The sequence below is a fragment of the Balaenoptera borealis genome, assembly GCF_965194805.1.
Source record: "Balaenoptera borealis genome assembly, chromosome: 14".
NCBI classification, from domain to species: Eukaryota; Metazoa; Chordata; class Mammalia; order Artiodactyla; family Balaenopteridae; genus Balaenoptera; species Balaenoptera borealis.
The window spans coordinates 84,576,573-84,590,841 of record NC_138875.1 but is presented as its reverse complement, the minus strand read 5'-3'; the positions used below and the strand labels follow the sequence as shown (position 1 = coordinate 84,590,841).

Here is a 14,269-nt window from a genome sequence, read left to right as displayed (position 1 = left end):
AATAGCTAGGTACGTGGATACTGAGGTACTTTGATTGTAACTTGCCTATTTTGAGATGCTTAAATCATTAGCTGAAGAAAACCATTTCTCTACTTGAAAGACCAAAATTTATGAACAGATTCATAAAAGTTAACACTATAAGCCAAATGACCCATTTTCCTGACAGTTTGGAAGAGTAACAATGTGACAGTAATAATTAAGAAACTATATCAAGGACATTACATCAGATTCATATTCAGGATTTCAAGAAATTTCTATGTTGGCCTATTCACAAAATCGTAATTCAATGGTTATACGTTTCTGATGTCAAATACCTTCACTGATGGAGCAGTATGGTAAACTTGTAGAATCGAAGGGATATCTCTTGCTTTCTACAAAAGAGAATAAATTCAATAACAATAAGTAAAATAACTCTCTTTTAGAGCACATAGTCCCAGAGATACTTTAATATTGTGCTCTTATCAAATAATGTTCTAAAGCAACCTGTTACTTAAAAAAAACCAAAACCTTTACAGGTCTGGATGTACAGATAAGTGTACATCCAGACCACGATGCAGAACACTACTAGCATGCAGAAGCCATCCCCTTGCCCGCTTCCAGTCTACCCTCCAAGGGTAAACACTACCCTGATTTCCAATAGCATGGCCTCCTTATAGCCCGTCCTTGTACTTTACATAAATGAAATCATACAATACATATTCTTTTGTTCCTCACTTCATTTGTTCAGCATTATGCCTACAAGATTCATCCATGTTACTGTGTGTAGTTCCAGTTCCAAACCTCTACCATTTAAACTTGCATGAAGCAGAAATACACAGAAAAAAGATGACACAAATGAGATTTACCGGCCAGAGGCACAAGTGATGAAATCAATTCATAGATGACAGGGAGCACCATCTGTGACTCGAGAACTATCCCATCTTCACTGAAGAAGTCACAGTAAGACCACTCCTCATATGGATCTTTATGAGTTCCAAAAGAAGTCTAAATATCAAATCATACAGAAAAGACACAGATAAGGACACTCCGGAACACAGATTCCTTCTTCACCAAGCAGAATCCAGAATCAGATCTATCAGAGCCAAACACAATGTTGATGGTCAAATACAACCATGTAGTCTGTTTCTTCTGGTCTATGGCTTAAAATAATGCCGCTTTAAATTAAATTGTTACTCAGGGAATTCCCTGGTGGTCCACTGGTTAGGATTTGGCACTTTCACTGAGGGGGCCAGGTTCGATCCCTGGTAGGGGAAGATCCCGCAAGCCACATGGCCAAAAAAAAAAAAACAAAAACAACAAACTGTTACTCTGGACAATGTCCAGAGATGCCTTGTTTGAGGCCCAATGTTTCAAAAGATAGTGCAAATTAAAGCCAATAAATGTGACTAGAAAAGAGGAGTGGTCTCATGCCCTTAAGTAGTTCTCTGGTCTAGAGTAAGAAAATATGAGAGGTAGATTCAGTATTTTTATAAACTATGCAAGTGATTTAAAAGTGGTGTGTAATGGATTGGGTAGGGGTTTTGTTTAAGGAAAAGAAATTCCAAGCAATTTACTTTCATGAGAATTCCGCAGTCATCCATTTGGCACTGTCTGGAAAGCTCTACTGCCATTAAAGTATATTTACAGAGTTCTAAGGCATCTAGCAAAAAATCTGAAAGAAAATGGAGAAAAAAATCATTAAACTAGTATTTCATGTGTTTAGAACAACAAAAACAACCTTTGAATAATTACCATTCAAAATTCTAAGGTAGGCCACAAAGCAGAGAGAAAGGTTTCCACATAGCTTTGACTACCCTAACTAATACAGGTAAACATTTTTCTTAAGCTTGACTGGAAAGTAAGATCAGATATGGGGAGGCAAGGAATTTCACAATCTTCTGAAAGCGAATATTGTCAATAGTCAGAAATGACATTGTTAATTTTGGAAATACTTTAAAATCATAACCCCCATAGAGATTCAATTATAAGTGTCCCCTTTGTGAAAGAGGGATAATGATCGCTTCTCTCTCTACCTCAGTGTCCAACTGTAAGGAGACAGCATTAGACAAGTACGAAATGAAGCAGAGAATATAAAACCACATAGATTATAAATCTTGTCACCTGGACTGCAGATGGTGGCAGCCTGGCATGCTAGATCATGTATCTCAGAAGGAAGATTTAGTCCCGCAGGGATTGTCACGGCAACGCCATTAGCCAACATCTGACAAAGCTTCTGACACGTCAGGAACAGCAATTTCCCAGTGTCGGTGTTGCAGTGATACTTAAACAAGTCTCTTTGGAAGAAAGGAAGTGTTGGAAGTTAGAGCACTCGTATGGAAAGCAGATGTATTTGCCTTTCTTGGATTAATATATAACCACTAACAACATTTACAATGTCTTTAAATGTTTTCGTGGTATACAGTGTGCTTCGTTTTTCTACTTGCTTGGGATACCACTAACTGTTGCACTGCAAGGTGACCTAAACTCAATGGTTTGGTTACCTAACTACACAGGGTTAGTCACTCCTCTTATACGCCACCACTTTCTTTCTTTTTTAAAAATAAATTTATTTATTTAATTTATTTATTTTTGGCCGTGTTGGGTCTTTGTTGCTGTACGTGGGCTTTCTCTAGTTGCGGCAAGCGGGGGCCACTCTTTGTTGCGGTGCACGGGCTCTAGGTGCGCAGGCTTCAGTAGTTGTGGCACATGGGCTCTAGAGCACAGGCTCAGTAGTCGTGGCGCATGGGCTTAGTCGCTCCCCGGCATGTGGGATCCTCCCGGACCAGGGCTCGAACCTGTGGCCCCTGCATTGGCAGGCAGATTCTTAACCACAAGTCCCTACACCACCACTTTCTGACCCAGGCATCCAAAACAGGCTCTCAGGGCGAGAAACCAAGAATCACGTCTGTGGAAGTGAAAGGGTCACCATCCCTATCCTCGTCACCGAAGAAATAAATGAAACCAGTGTTCCTTTCTGATGAGCTGTGTGATTTGGGGACCCGGAACTCACCTGCATTTTCTCAGCGCCACTTCCACGTTCCCGTCGTTCAAGGACCTCAAGATCATCTTGGCCTCCAGCTCTTGCTGGGACACCTGCAGGGCCAGCACCTGTCGGTGCAGCTTGGACTCGGCGCTCAGCCTTTCCTCCTCAGCAGCCGCAGGCTCTGCTGTCCTCCAGGGTTTGGGTTTAGCCTGTGCGACTTGCTGAGCTTTAATGTGCTGTTCCCGGAGCTCTGCTACCAAGGAACTATTGCTGTAATCTTCAAACGAAAGAAAGACCTCAAAGTTCTCCTGTAGCAAGGCAAGCAAGACAAAGCCCCACGTCCGTTCAGTTCATCTGCGGTTGAAAATCATCGGTGTGTCTCGAACCTCTATTTTACCTCTCTCTCTCCCTTGTAAATTAAGAATTTAAGACTCTATATTTCAAAAGTAACTTATTATATAAAGGTTGGAAAAGGGGAAAGTATCACTTAACCCAGGGTTTTCTCAACTTTGGCACTGCTGACGTTTTTGGGTCTGGTAATTCTGTTGTGGTAATTCTGCCCTAATCCTAATCCTAACACTAACCCTGAACAGAAGGAAGGAGGGATTAAGTATTAGGTTTGTGCGATTCTACCCTGGTGGCTTGAAGAAGCCAGTTTTGCTCTTTTCTGTAATAACTTCTGGTTAGCTGCTAACTCCAGACCTAGAATTAATTTTTCCAACCCCATAAAAGGATCCTGCTGAAGCCCAGGGAAGGACACCAAGAGGTAGTGGGAGTGAGTGAGACCTTCTTCTTTGACACCACACTTTAGAACAGGGTTTCTCAATCTGCCAGATGATTCTTTGCCGCAGGGGCTGCCTTTGCACAGGAGGATGTTTAGCCTCTCCCACTAGACCTGGCACAAGGATTGTTCCATAAATGGTAGCACGATAACTAAACATGACTTTGCTTAGATCTAAACCATTGCTTTAAAGTACCTGTAATTTTCAAATTTAAGAAGACTGCGGCGAGGTTAACTTATGCTGACTCCTGGGTGCTTCACACGAAGACATCTATTGTTTAATACAGAAGATCGCAAACTTTTGGGTTGTAGCACCTCTTTACACTCTTAAAAATTATTGAGGACCCCAAAAAACTTTTTAAGGAGATATCTATCAATATTTACCATATCAGAAATTAAACAGAAAAGTTTAAAATACAAGAGCATATAAAAGTGCACATACCATCAGCCTTTAGAGCGATGATATTACAACATCATGAAGCCTCTGAAAACCCAGTATACTCTCATGAGAGAATATGGATGGAAAGAACAATTTTGTATTTTTGCTATAAATAGTTTTAATCTCATGGACTCCCTGAAAGGGTCTCAAGAGACCCTTGGGAGTCCATGGGCCATACTTTGAGAAACAGCAGTACAATAAACCGTGATAAATTATTTCTTCTTTACACACTTTGAGATAATACAGTTGAGAGTTAAATCTGCCGGTGTGTTAATTTCAAGTTTTCACAAAGAGATCCTCACATCTACCCAATTTCCTATTTGATGAAATTTATCAGTTAACCCTGACAGCCCTTCTATTTACAAAATCTTTTCACGTTAGGAAGGCCCTAGAGCCAAAATAAAATAATTAATTTCAAATCTGAAGACAGTTAATCAGTTCAAAGTTAACAGAAATTAATTTTCAAGAAAAAGTGAACTACCTAGAATGAAACTATATAGAAAAAAAAAATTAAGACATTATGAAGTAGACAGTAATCTTTTGGGCCAGTTTCTATCGACAATTTGCTGTCTTTCGCAATATTTTGAGACACTGTGGTGCCTCAGTTTCCTCATCTGTAAAGGAGAATTATAACAGTACCCTCCCTGGGGATCTACTGTGACAAATAACACATGCAAAGCCCCATGTCTAGTACATGGTAAGTACTGAGTAAATGACAGCTACTGTTAGCCATCATTCCGGGCCACCAGAGTTAAATAAATAATCTATAAAGATACCGTAAACCAAAATGGTTTTTTAAAAAGGCATAAACTAGAATACAATTAAAAAGGAGAGAACAGTTCCTTAAAAAGTTAAACATAGAATTACCATATGACTCAGCAATTCCTCTCCTGGGTATATACCCAAAGGAACTGAAAGCAGGAAGTTAACAGATATTTGTACGTCCATGTCCAATGCAGCATTATTCACAGTAGCCCCAAAGTGGAAACAACCCAAGTGTCCATCAAGAGATAAATAAACAAAAATGTGGTAGAGCCAGACAGTGGAATACTATTCAGCCAGAGACAGGAAGGAAGTTCTATACATCCTACAACATGGATGAACATTATACTAAATGAAAAAAGCTAGACACAAAAGGACAAATGTTTTATGATTCCACTTTAAATGAAATTTATGAAATAGGAAAATTCATAGAGATAAAAAGTAGATTAGAGGTTACAAGTGGCTGCGGGGAGAGAGGAATGGGGAGTTATTGCTTAACAGGTGCAAAGTTTCTGCTTGAGGGGATGAAAAGTAGATACTGGTGATGGTGATGGTTGTACTACACTGTGAATGGAGTCAATACCACTGAATTGTAAATAGAAAAATGGTTAAAATGGCAAATTTTACATTGTATGTACTTTACCATGATTTAAACAATCAATAATGCAATACACCCAAAACCACTGAATTATACACTTCAAATAGATGAAATGTATGGTACGTGAATTATATTACATTAAAGCTGCTTTAAAAAAGAGAGACAGAAAGAGGAAAACCCAGTATATCTGAAGTCTCTGAAGGCTAGTGCAGATGGTTTTAAGAAGGTGGAACTGATCTATGTCAAATGCACTGATGAATCAAGTAATTATGTTCAACATGGCTTAACATCTTTACCTGTAAGCTAGCAACAGTTTTAAATTGTTTCAAGGTTTCTTCCCATTCATCCTTCTTCTGCAGATTGTCTGTAATTAAATTTTTAAAAGTTATAGCATACATCCAAATTCTGATATTATCAGAATTTTTAAAAGCTAAAATTTTAATTCGCTTTGGTTTTCTCCTCTCAAGTCTTCAGTAGTTCTTTTCAGATTCTGACAGAAGACAATTTAAGTACAAAAAGAAATCTAATTATTCTTTCTGAAGGTAGAAAAGAGAAGTTTGTTGGTTACAAGACATATGGCAATTTTTCTGAAATAAATTACAGATTTTTTTTTCCCCAAGAGAATTACTTTGTTAATTGTTTTAAATTCAAGGTTAAATGGGTTTTTTCCCAATCATAACCAAGTGATAAGTGAGCAATGTGAGTAAAAAGTGCAAGGCACCAAAGAAATCTAGTCTAGCATTAAACAGTCACTGAAGCATATACACAAATGATGAGTTGATCTTACATGCTTCTGCTCTTACACTACTAATCAAAAGAATAAGGCAAGAAAGCCTTTTCATGAAGAAAAGTGTGTGGGATCAAAAAAGACAATCAGAGGCAGGAAAACTGTGGGTCAGGATGGGAGATGTCACTGATGCCCTCTTCTGAAAAGGATCAGCTTTAGAACTAAACCAAGAGGAGCGAACAGAGATGGAAACTACCTTTCTGAATGTCACACAGTAATTTAAGAACGTCTACTGATGTCTTCGCTACAGACAGTCTCCAGGCCTTGTCCTAAAAAGAAAAATGCAAAATGAAGTCTCTTTCTTGTATTTGCCATTGTATATGTAGTGCATACATAGACAAATAAATAAAAAGCACCGAATCAGAATAAACAATAGATATGGCTTAAGAGTTGAGAGGTCTGTGTTACAGGGAGTTGGGCAGCCAAAGAATGGATCATAATTAAATAATATATAAGCTAAACATGAAAAATACCCATATGGACTCTTGGATATATGATTTAGAAATACTATAGAATATGCAAATCTCCCAAATCACCTTTCAGATACACTATAATTAACAGGCATTTGGGTTTTGTTTTTTTAACAGCTTTTACTTATTATTTGAGAAAAAATCTGGAAAGGATCTCTGGAAAAGTTAAAAAGAACTGAACTTGTTTAGTACAGAAATCAGAAGTCTAAGAAAGAATCATCCTCAAGACTGACAAAAAAAAAAAAAAATCTTTTTTTTTTTAAAGATAAGAAAAACCAAAGAGGGAAAAGCTTTAATTGAAAGACTTGGTATGTGTAAAATGCTTAGCAAGGGCCGGGTCCATACAAAGTACTCAAACATTTTGACTACGGGCTGCAGTTGAAGCTGGTGGTTGAGAACACAGACAGTTTGAAATGAGACTCTGCCACTTTCCAAATACCCTTGGGAAAGCCACTAATTTTAAAATTTTAGTTTCTAAACTCAATCAAAAGGAGCTAACAATAGGGCCTCCTTCACAACTTTGTTCACAGTTTTATTGTGAGGAAGAAATGGACAATCCATTTGAAGTATTTAACCTAATGCCTAGTGGGCAATAAGAGGATAATAAATTTTAGGTGTTAAAAAAAAAATCATTTCCCTAAAGGTAAAAAATGATTGAAGTGCACCACTGAGAGAGGCTGGGAGGTAAGTATCTTCAAAGGTTTAAAAAACTCAACTACCCTGGATAAATTAGGTTTTCAGTTCCTTATCTCTCTACCGTGAATTGACTCTCTGGAAATCGTTTCTAAGTTTCAACGTTCTGTTCTCAGATTAGATTTACGTCGGTTCTGTGGCTGACATTACTTGAGAGTAATGACTATGTCCCATACAATGCAAAACACTGTCTACACTTCAAGGCATTACGGAAAATTCTTTATGTATAACAGATACTTCAGTTAATCCTTTTGATCTGCAGATCCTAGATTATTCACTGTGGGCTCAAAGCCACTGCTACAAAGCAGCTGTATTTGTTTGTTTGTTTTTCTATATGGTAAATTTTCTATATAGTAAATAGGAATTTTAATGTTAGGCCATTCTAGCAGTGAGAAGAGCAAATACTCATATTTGTAAGTCTGTCTTTTCTATCCTGTTGATAAATATCCATAAAACTTGGATTTATCTACATTTTATTTAGTGAAAATCTCACCTCATTAGAATTATCTGGTTCTTCCTGTAATGCCAGTCGTGCCCATATGATTACTCTTCCTGCAGTTTTCTGAGCTTCAGCAGGAGGCAAAGACCTCAACAGAAGGATACAGTCTTCACCCTGTAAACAGAGTTTGAAAGGAAGAAAAAACAGCTGCTACCTGCAAAGGATGATTTGGATTTACCTCTTACTTTTCTATTTAAAGATGAAAAGACATCATTTTGAAAAAGACATTATGGTTCCATGGTTTAAAAATCTGAAAATTCTGTTTTGGATGACAGCAAACAGAAAAAGTAAATTAAAACACTACCCTTTGTATTTTATAATTCTTAGGTATGCCTGTAGTTTTAGAATTATATAAAAATAAAGACACTTAAAAACACAAAAAGTTGTGACTTTCTGTCTGAATTAAATAAAATAAAAAAAAAATTAAAAAAAAAAAAATCCAACAAGGACTCAGAGGCAAAGAATATACAAATCAATTTTCACTGCAAAGTAAAGGAGCTGTTACAGTGGAGGATTACTGGACTGAATGTCAATATTATGACATAGTATGAGTGTGTTTCATGTTTGGTAATTGCAATCATTGTTGCTTTTGTTGTGGTCATCCATGTACAATGCTTGGTGTCAGTCTATTTATCTCTTGTAAAAATAAAATAGTGTGTGTGTGAAAATAAATAAATAAATAAATAAATAAATAAAAACACAAAAAGAAAACCCACCTCCTATTCTGGAAACAAAGGGTCTTACGCATATGTAAAACATGAGTCTGAGTTTTGTTAACTACCAAAGACTATGAAAGCTCATTAGGTATTCACAAAATACTTAAAACAAAACAAAACAGAACTATATATATATATATAGGCCAATCTAACATCCAATGTTGGTATAACTTTATTTTGTGCTTGTCTATTTGGATAATTTGATAGTTAAATCTTTAAAAACTCAAAACAAACCAACCAACCATATAAAAGTACAATATAAAATTTTCACACCTTTTCTCTATCAATCAGGTCAATAATCCTTAGACTGTAGATTTCGTCTTTAGGCAACATATATGCTTCGGCCACCTTTAAAGCATCTTCTAAAGAAGATGGGACATCTTGTTTGAGAATGTATCTTACCACCCTCTGAAATAGAGACAATACACATTTCTTTGTTATGAAATCTCACAGAGAGCCCAGAAATCATTTGTTCATATAATTAAAACAATGCAGCAAACTCTAAACTGTATGAAAAATTAAAACATGATTTGCATTCTGAATTTAATGACAGTCCTTTCACCCTTCTTTTTTTCCCCTTAGCTTTACTGAGGTTTAATTGACAAATAAAAATTACATATATTTAAGGCGTACAACATGATGGTATAATATATTCCTTCAGCTTCTTAATTTACTGTCTGTTGTCTTTACTACTCTAACAACCAATCAAACACTCTCTTATCATTCTATCTAACAAAAGGGAAGCGGCGAAGAACCTAGCTCTATTAATCTTAAAGAATATAAAATCCGGTTAAATTTCCCATGTTGCTCTGGAAGTGGAGCAAAGGCGTTAAAACATTCAATTATTGTACTTACCATTATTTCCTTGCTTAAGAGATTCACCTCCCTTATTCCATAGCCTCGTAAAAGTTTTTTCATCTCCATTAGTTTGTAACTCTCCTGTAATAACTTGACTCTAGAAGTAAATTTATTGATATTAACATAGACTGTCTTTTTTCATGAAATACTAAGGGACACAGTAAAGGATAGAAAAACATATATGAATTTCAACTCAAAACATGGAGTTTATCCAACACCAGAAAAGCTGTTTGGTACAGTGTAATCTTACTTGGGATGGTCCATCTCTAAGTGCTGTTTCACTAGCTGCTCCACAGCCGCACTCCAGGGGACCACTGCTGCATACATTATCTTGAGCACAGCATCAAATATGAGCTATCAAGACACACACACTGACAGTGAATAGCCCTCGGATTTACTTTTCATGCAAATTAAATGATGAAGCCTAATCTACAGCAGGGATCTTGCATCTACTGGATGGAAGCTTGAGAATATTTCATCTTCTGACTGCAAAAGCATATATGTCTTCCAATATTCACACATAAAGGGCAATTTTATTATTTAGAAAAATTCAGAAGAGTATTTTCTCTGCGGAAAGTTAAATCATATAGCTCTATTAACTTTCTATAGACTCTGTGCTTAAAAATATTCTCCATGATTTTATTCACATTTTATAATGGTGACTAATAACAGTGTGAAGTCAAAATAAAGGCATATGATAAACATATTTTAAAATGTCTCTATGTTTGTAAAACCATAGAAATGCCTGAAAATATATGCATCCAACCGTCCATGTGGGTTTTTCTGGGGGTGGGAATGAGAAGACTTTCACTTTTTATTTTCATAGGAAAAAAGGATTGAGTGGTTTTTATTTTCTTTTTATTCTTTTTTCCTATTACACAAATTCTCCCTAACAAATATATGTTGCTTTTGTGACCAGAAAAAAAGTTTTAAGAAAGGATGCAATGCTCAAAAGGCAAATCTATATGATCACTATTTACTTACATCTGTGTCAGATAAACATCCTATTACTGCCATAGCTTTTGCTTCCCATGCTGTATCAAAGAGTGAGGTGAACTTTGAGCTACATCTCTTCAATAAATCCTAAAATGGGATAAACATTTTTTTAAATTTAAAACTCTCACTAAAATACCCACACACACATATGTAAACATAGATAAATAGCTTTTATGGATGCATAAAAAACCAAAAACTTCTACTTAGCCATGAATGCTGAACAATGGTCAACAAGTGCAAAATTGCCAAAACCTTGGCCTTCAGTTTTACATGGTACAGAAAACTTTGTTCATGCTCTATTATTTCACAACAACCATTTGGAGAAAGTCCTATTATTATCTCATTGTGCTCAAGGTGACCAGTCAGTTAGTAGCAGAGTTAACCCACATTCTTAACCAATACAATATGCTGCGTCAATCCTAATGGTAAAGCATGACATTCCGTAAAGAGTTAAACATTTAATACAATGACGCACTGCACAGATCCAGAAAAAAAGACTAGAGCTAAAGAAGAAGTTACCTCTATGTACAGAAGGAGAAGTTCCTCCTCCTGTAAGTCATGTTCCCTCATGTAAACTCTGATAAACTTCTCGAAGACGGAAGGAATAAGCTCGGGGGCCAGCACTTTATCAAACATTCGGAATACAATGGTGGTTGTGTCCTCCTGGATGTCGAAATAAAGACGGCATAAATGCAAACTCTAGCTGTGTTGGCTATGACAAAATAGTAATAATTCTGATAAATCTAGACTTCTACCTTCTCAAAATCAGAGAGGGCCAATTTGCAGTTGTATTTCCTATGCAGTGTGATTAACTCTCGCAGGTTATTTACCAAAGTCCTTAACTGACAAACTTCCTCCATGTTTTGATGATCCTTATAAAACAAAAGTGTTGAAGTTGTTAAGGATATGAAATAAAAGTGTGAGAGGGAAATACAAAATAAGAGGAAACTGCAACTTATGCCTTTAAATTTTGTAGACGTTTAAGCAAAATTAACTAGTACTAATTAACAGATCAGAATCCAATAGAAATCTAAAAGAAATTTTCTTTCTTAAAAAAAATAGAAAAAACTATTAATATTAGTGTAATATTTTTTCAGAACCCCAATATACTTAGGTACACAAACATCATTTAGATAATCCTCAATGTTCCATCCAAATAGACCATGAACAGATACAAAGCGATGACATTCATTTCCTAAAGTTATATACAAGGAACAGAATTTTCAATTGATAAAAGGCAATTAGGGAAAAGACAAAGTACTGTTTTATAGCAAGAGGAAAAGCTCTTCTGTGGAAAAACATATAAAATGATCAATATACATTGTACATTATAACATGTATTGATTATATAACATCAATATACTGCTTGAAACTTACAGAAAAAATTCCCATCTTATTCTTAACAGCACAAAATCAGTAAGTATAATTAATAACAAGAATCTGCTATATCAGAAAGTAGGAGGAAATTTATTATTTATTTTTGGGCTCCAGAAACTTCAGGAATAAATGTAATTTCATAATGTATGTATGATGTTACAAAAGGTCATACCTTCCGGTCCTTAAGTACTTTAAACTTCAGAGCTGAGGTTATACTGAGATGTCTCAACATGTTAGTTTGTAAACTAAATTATGGTACCCCAACAAACTTTTTTAAAATATAAGAATGCATTTTTTTTTTCAATATAATGAATGCTTTCTAGTTTAGAAATCTGAAGGGAAAAATAAATGAACTTAAGAAATTTAGAAGCCAAATAATAAATTCAGTTCATTAACCTCAAATTAACATCATATATAACATCAATATTCCTGATTTTAGTTCTCTTTCTAGCATTGCTATTTTATTCAGTCAGTCAGAAAGTCCCAGAATTTTTTCAATTTGATCTTTTAAAAAATTCTTTGGTACTTAAGCCATTATGACTATTGGAATGCCTAAGAAATGCAATCAAAACTAGAAGTAGTTTACTACTTTAAATAAAAGAAGTAAACCTGATTGATAGAGCCTTTGAAAACTAATCCTAATATGTTACTAAGTTTTGCCCTTTTAAAGGACTGTGAAATGTTACTAATGCATAAAATCCCAATTAGACTACTTAGGAGTATGTTTATATATTCTTTCCCTTTTGGTTGGCTCAATAGAGAAAAACAGTGCATTAAGACAGGTTCAAGTTTTAATAGAAACATAAGGAAGAAAAAAACCTAATTTTCCTTTTTGTGGATTTTAAAAGTACACAACAAAAGAACATACAAAAAGAATATTTAAGAAGTGAATATGTGTCTAAATACACACAGACAAACCCTTCAATATAAATTAAATGTTTTATTACTAAAAATTTGTTTTTCATATCATACCAAGGAACTCCAATGCCAAGAGGACGCCAATCCTAACTCATCTGGTTTTTCTGCTGTAAAAAATACCTCTGCCAGTTGAAGCCCATTTTCTGGCCAGTTTGCCTTTAAAAAAATATTAGAGACCATTAAAAACAACGTTTTATGCCATGGGGAGTACTGGAAATGCCTTTTCAGTGCTAATTATACTGGTATTACCTTATCAGTTAGTTCAAGGTTCCTGGCTGCTTGTTCCAACCATTTTGCAAGAACTTTCTGAAATAGATATATCATAAAAAGTATTGATACGAATAAATAATCACTGAAATAATTTAAAACCTCCATCGTAGTCTTTCAAGAGACACTAAAATGAACTAACTGGTGTTAGCATGACTTAATCTTCAATGATATAATGTAAAAAATAGAATCATCAAGAGTAAAAACACTGGGCTTCCCTGGTGGCGCAGTGGTTGAGAATCTGCCTGCTAATGCAGGGGACGCGGGTTCGAGCCCTGGTCTGGGAAGATCCCACATGCCGCGGAGCAACTGGCCCCGTGAGCCACAATTACCGAGCCTGCGCGTCTGGAGCCTGTTCTCCGCAACAAGAGAGGCCGCGATAGTGTAAGGCCCGCGCACCGCGATGAGGAGTGGCCCCCGCTTGCCGCAACTAGAGAAAGCCCTCGCACAGAAACGAAGACCCAACACAGCCATAAATAAATAAATAAATTAAAAAAAAAAAAAAAAAAAGAGTAAAAACACTGAGGGAAACTTACCTGTCCTTCAGGTACAGTCCTTCTCACAAATGGGATCACATCATTTTTAAGCCATGGACAAAGCTTTTGCAAAGAGACTGGTGTAGAAATTGAGTTGAGCAAGTTCTCAAGCATTTTCACATCAAATCTGCTTTCAAAGTTTGCCTAAATCGTACAGAGCGAGAAACTAAGATTTATCCAACAAATTTAAACCGATAGCCTCCCAAGAGGGAAAGACCTATTAGAAAGTCATTTCAAGAAATATTTTACTGTGTTTCCCTGGTGGTGCAGTGGTTAAGAATCCACCTGCCAATGCAGGGGACATGGGTTCGAGCCCTGGCCCGGGAAGATCCCACATGCCGCGGAGCAACTAAGCCCGTGTGCCACAACTACTGAGCCTGCACTCTAGAGCCCACGAGCCACAACTACTGAGCTCACACACCGCATCTACTGAAGCCCGTGCGCTCCAGAGCCCGTGCTCCTCAACAAGAGAAGCCTGCGCACCGCGACGAAGAGTAGCCCCGGCTCGCCGCAACTAGAGAAAGCCTGCGCGCAGCGACGAAGACCCAACATAGCCAAAAATAATAAATAAATAAAAATAAAATAAATTTATTAAAAAAAAAATTTTACT

At 36.3% G+C, this 14,269-nt stretch overlaps 1 protein-coding gene across 1 annotated transcript in view; it reads right to left on the bottom strand.

Moving 5' to 3' along the window:
* Positions 1 to 14,269, bottom strand: part of KNTC1 (kinetochore associated 1) — a 70,792-nt gene that overhangs the window by 30,441 nt on the left and 26,082 nt on the right. The window contains exons 22-38 of the mRNA XM_082355795.1: positions 13,660 to 13,803; positions 13,106 to 13,162; positions 12,911 to 13,012; positions 11,317 to 11,433; positions 11,081 to 11,224; positions 10,550 to 10,648; positions 9,816 to 9,919; positions 9,563 to 9,662; positions 8,981 to 9,115; positions 7,986 to 8,105; positions 6,526 to 6,598; positions 5,839 to 5,906; positions 2,990 to 3,270; positions 2,101 to 2,273; positions 1,554 to 1,651; positions 846 to 984; positions 315 to 371 (exon numbers count right to left, since the gene is read on the bottom strand). Of these exons, the coding sequence (XP_082211921.1) occupies positions 315 to 371; positions 846 to 984; positions 1,554 to 1,651; positions 2,101 to 2,273; positions 2,990 to 3,270; positions 5,839 to 5,906; positions 6,526 to 6,598; positions 7,986 to 8,105; positions 8,981 to 9,115; positions 9,563 to 9,662; positions 9,816 to 9,919; positions 10,550 to 10,648; positions 11,081 to 11,224; positions 11,317 to 11,433; positions 12,911 to 13,012; positions 13,106 to 13,162; positions 13,660 to 13,803 (2,011 nt within the window). The remainder of the gene's footprint in view (positions 1 to 314; positions 372 to 845; positions 985 to 1,553; positions 1,652 to 2,100; positions 2,274 to 2,989; positions 3,271 to 5,838; positions 5,907 to 6,525; positions 6,599 to 7,985; positions 8,106 to 8,980; positions 9,116 to 9,562; positions 9,663 to 9,815; positions 9,920 to 10,549; positions 10,649 to 11,080; positions 11,225 to 11,316; positions 11,434 to 12,910; positions 13,013 to 13,105; positions 13,163 to 13,659; positions 13,804 to 14,269) is intronic.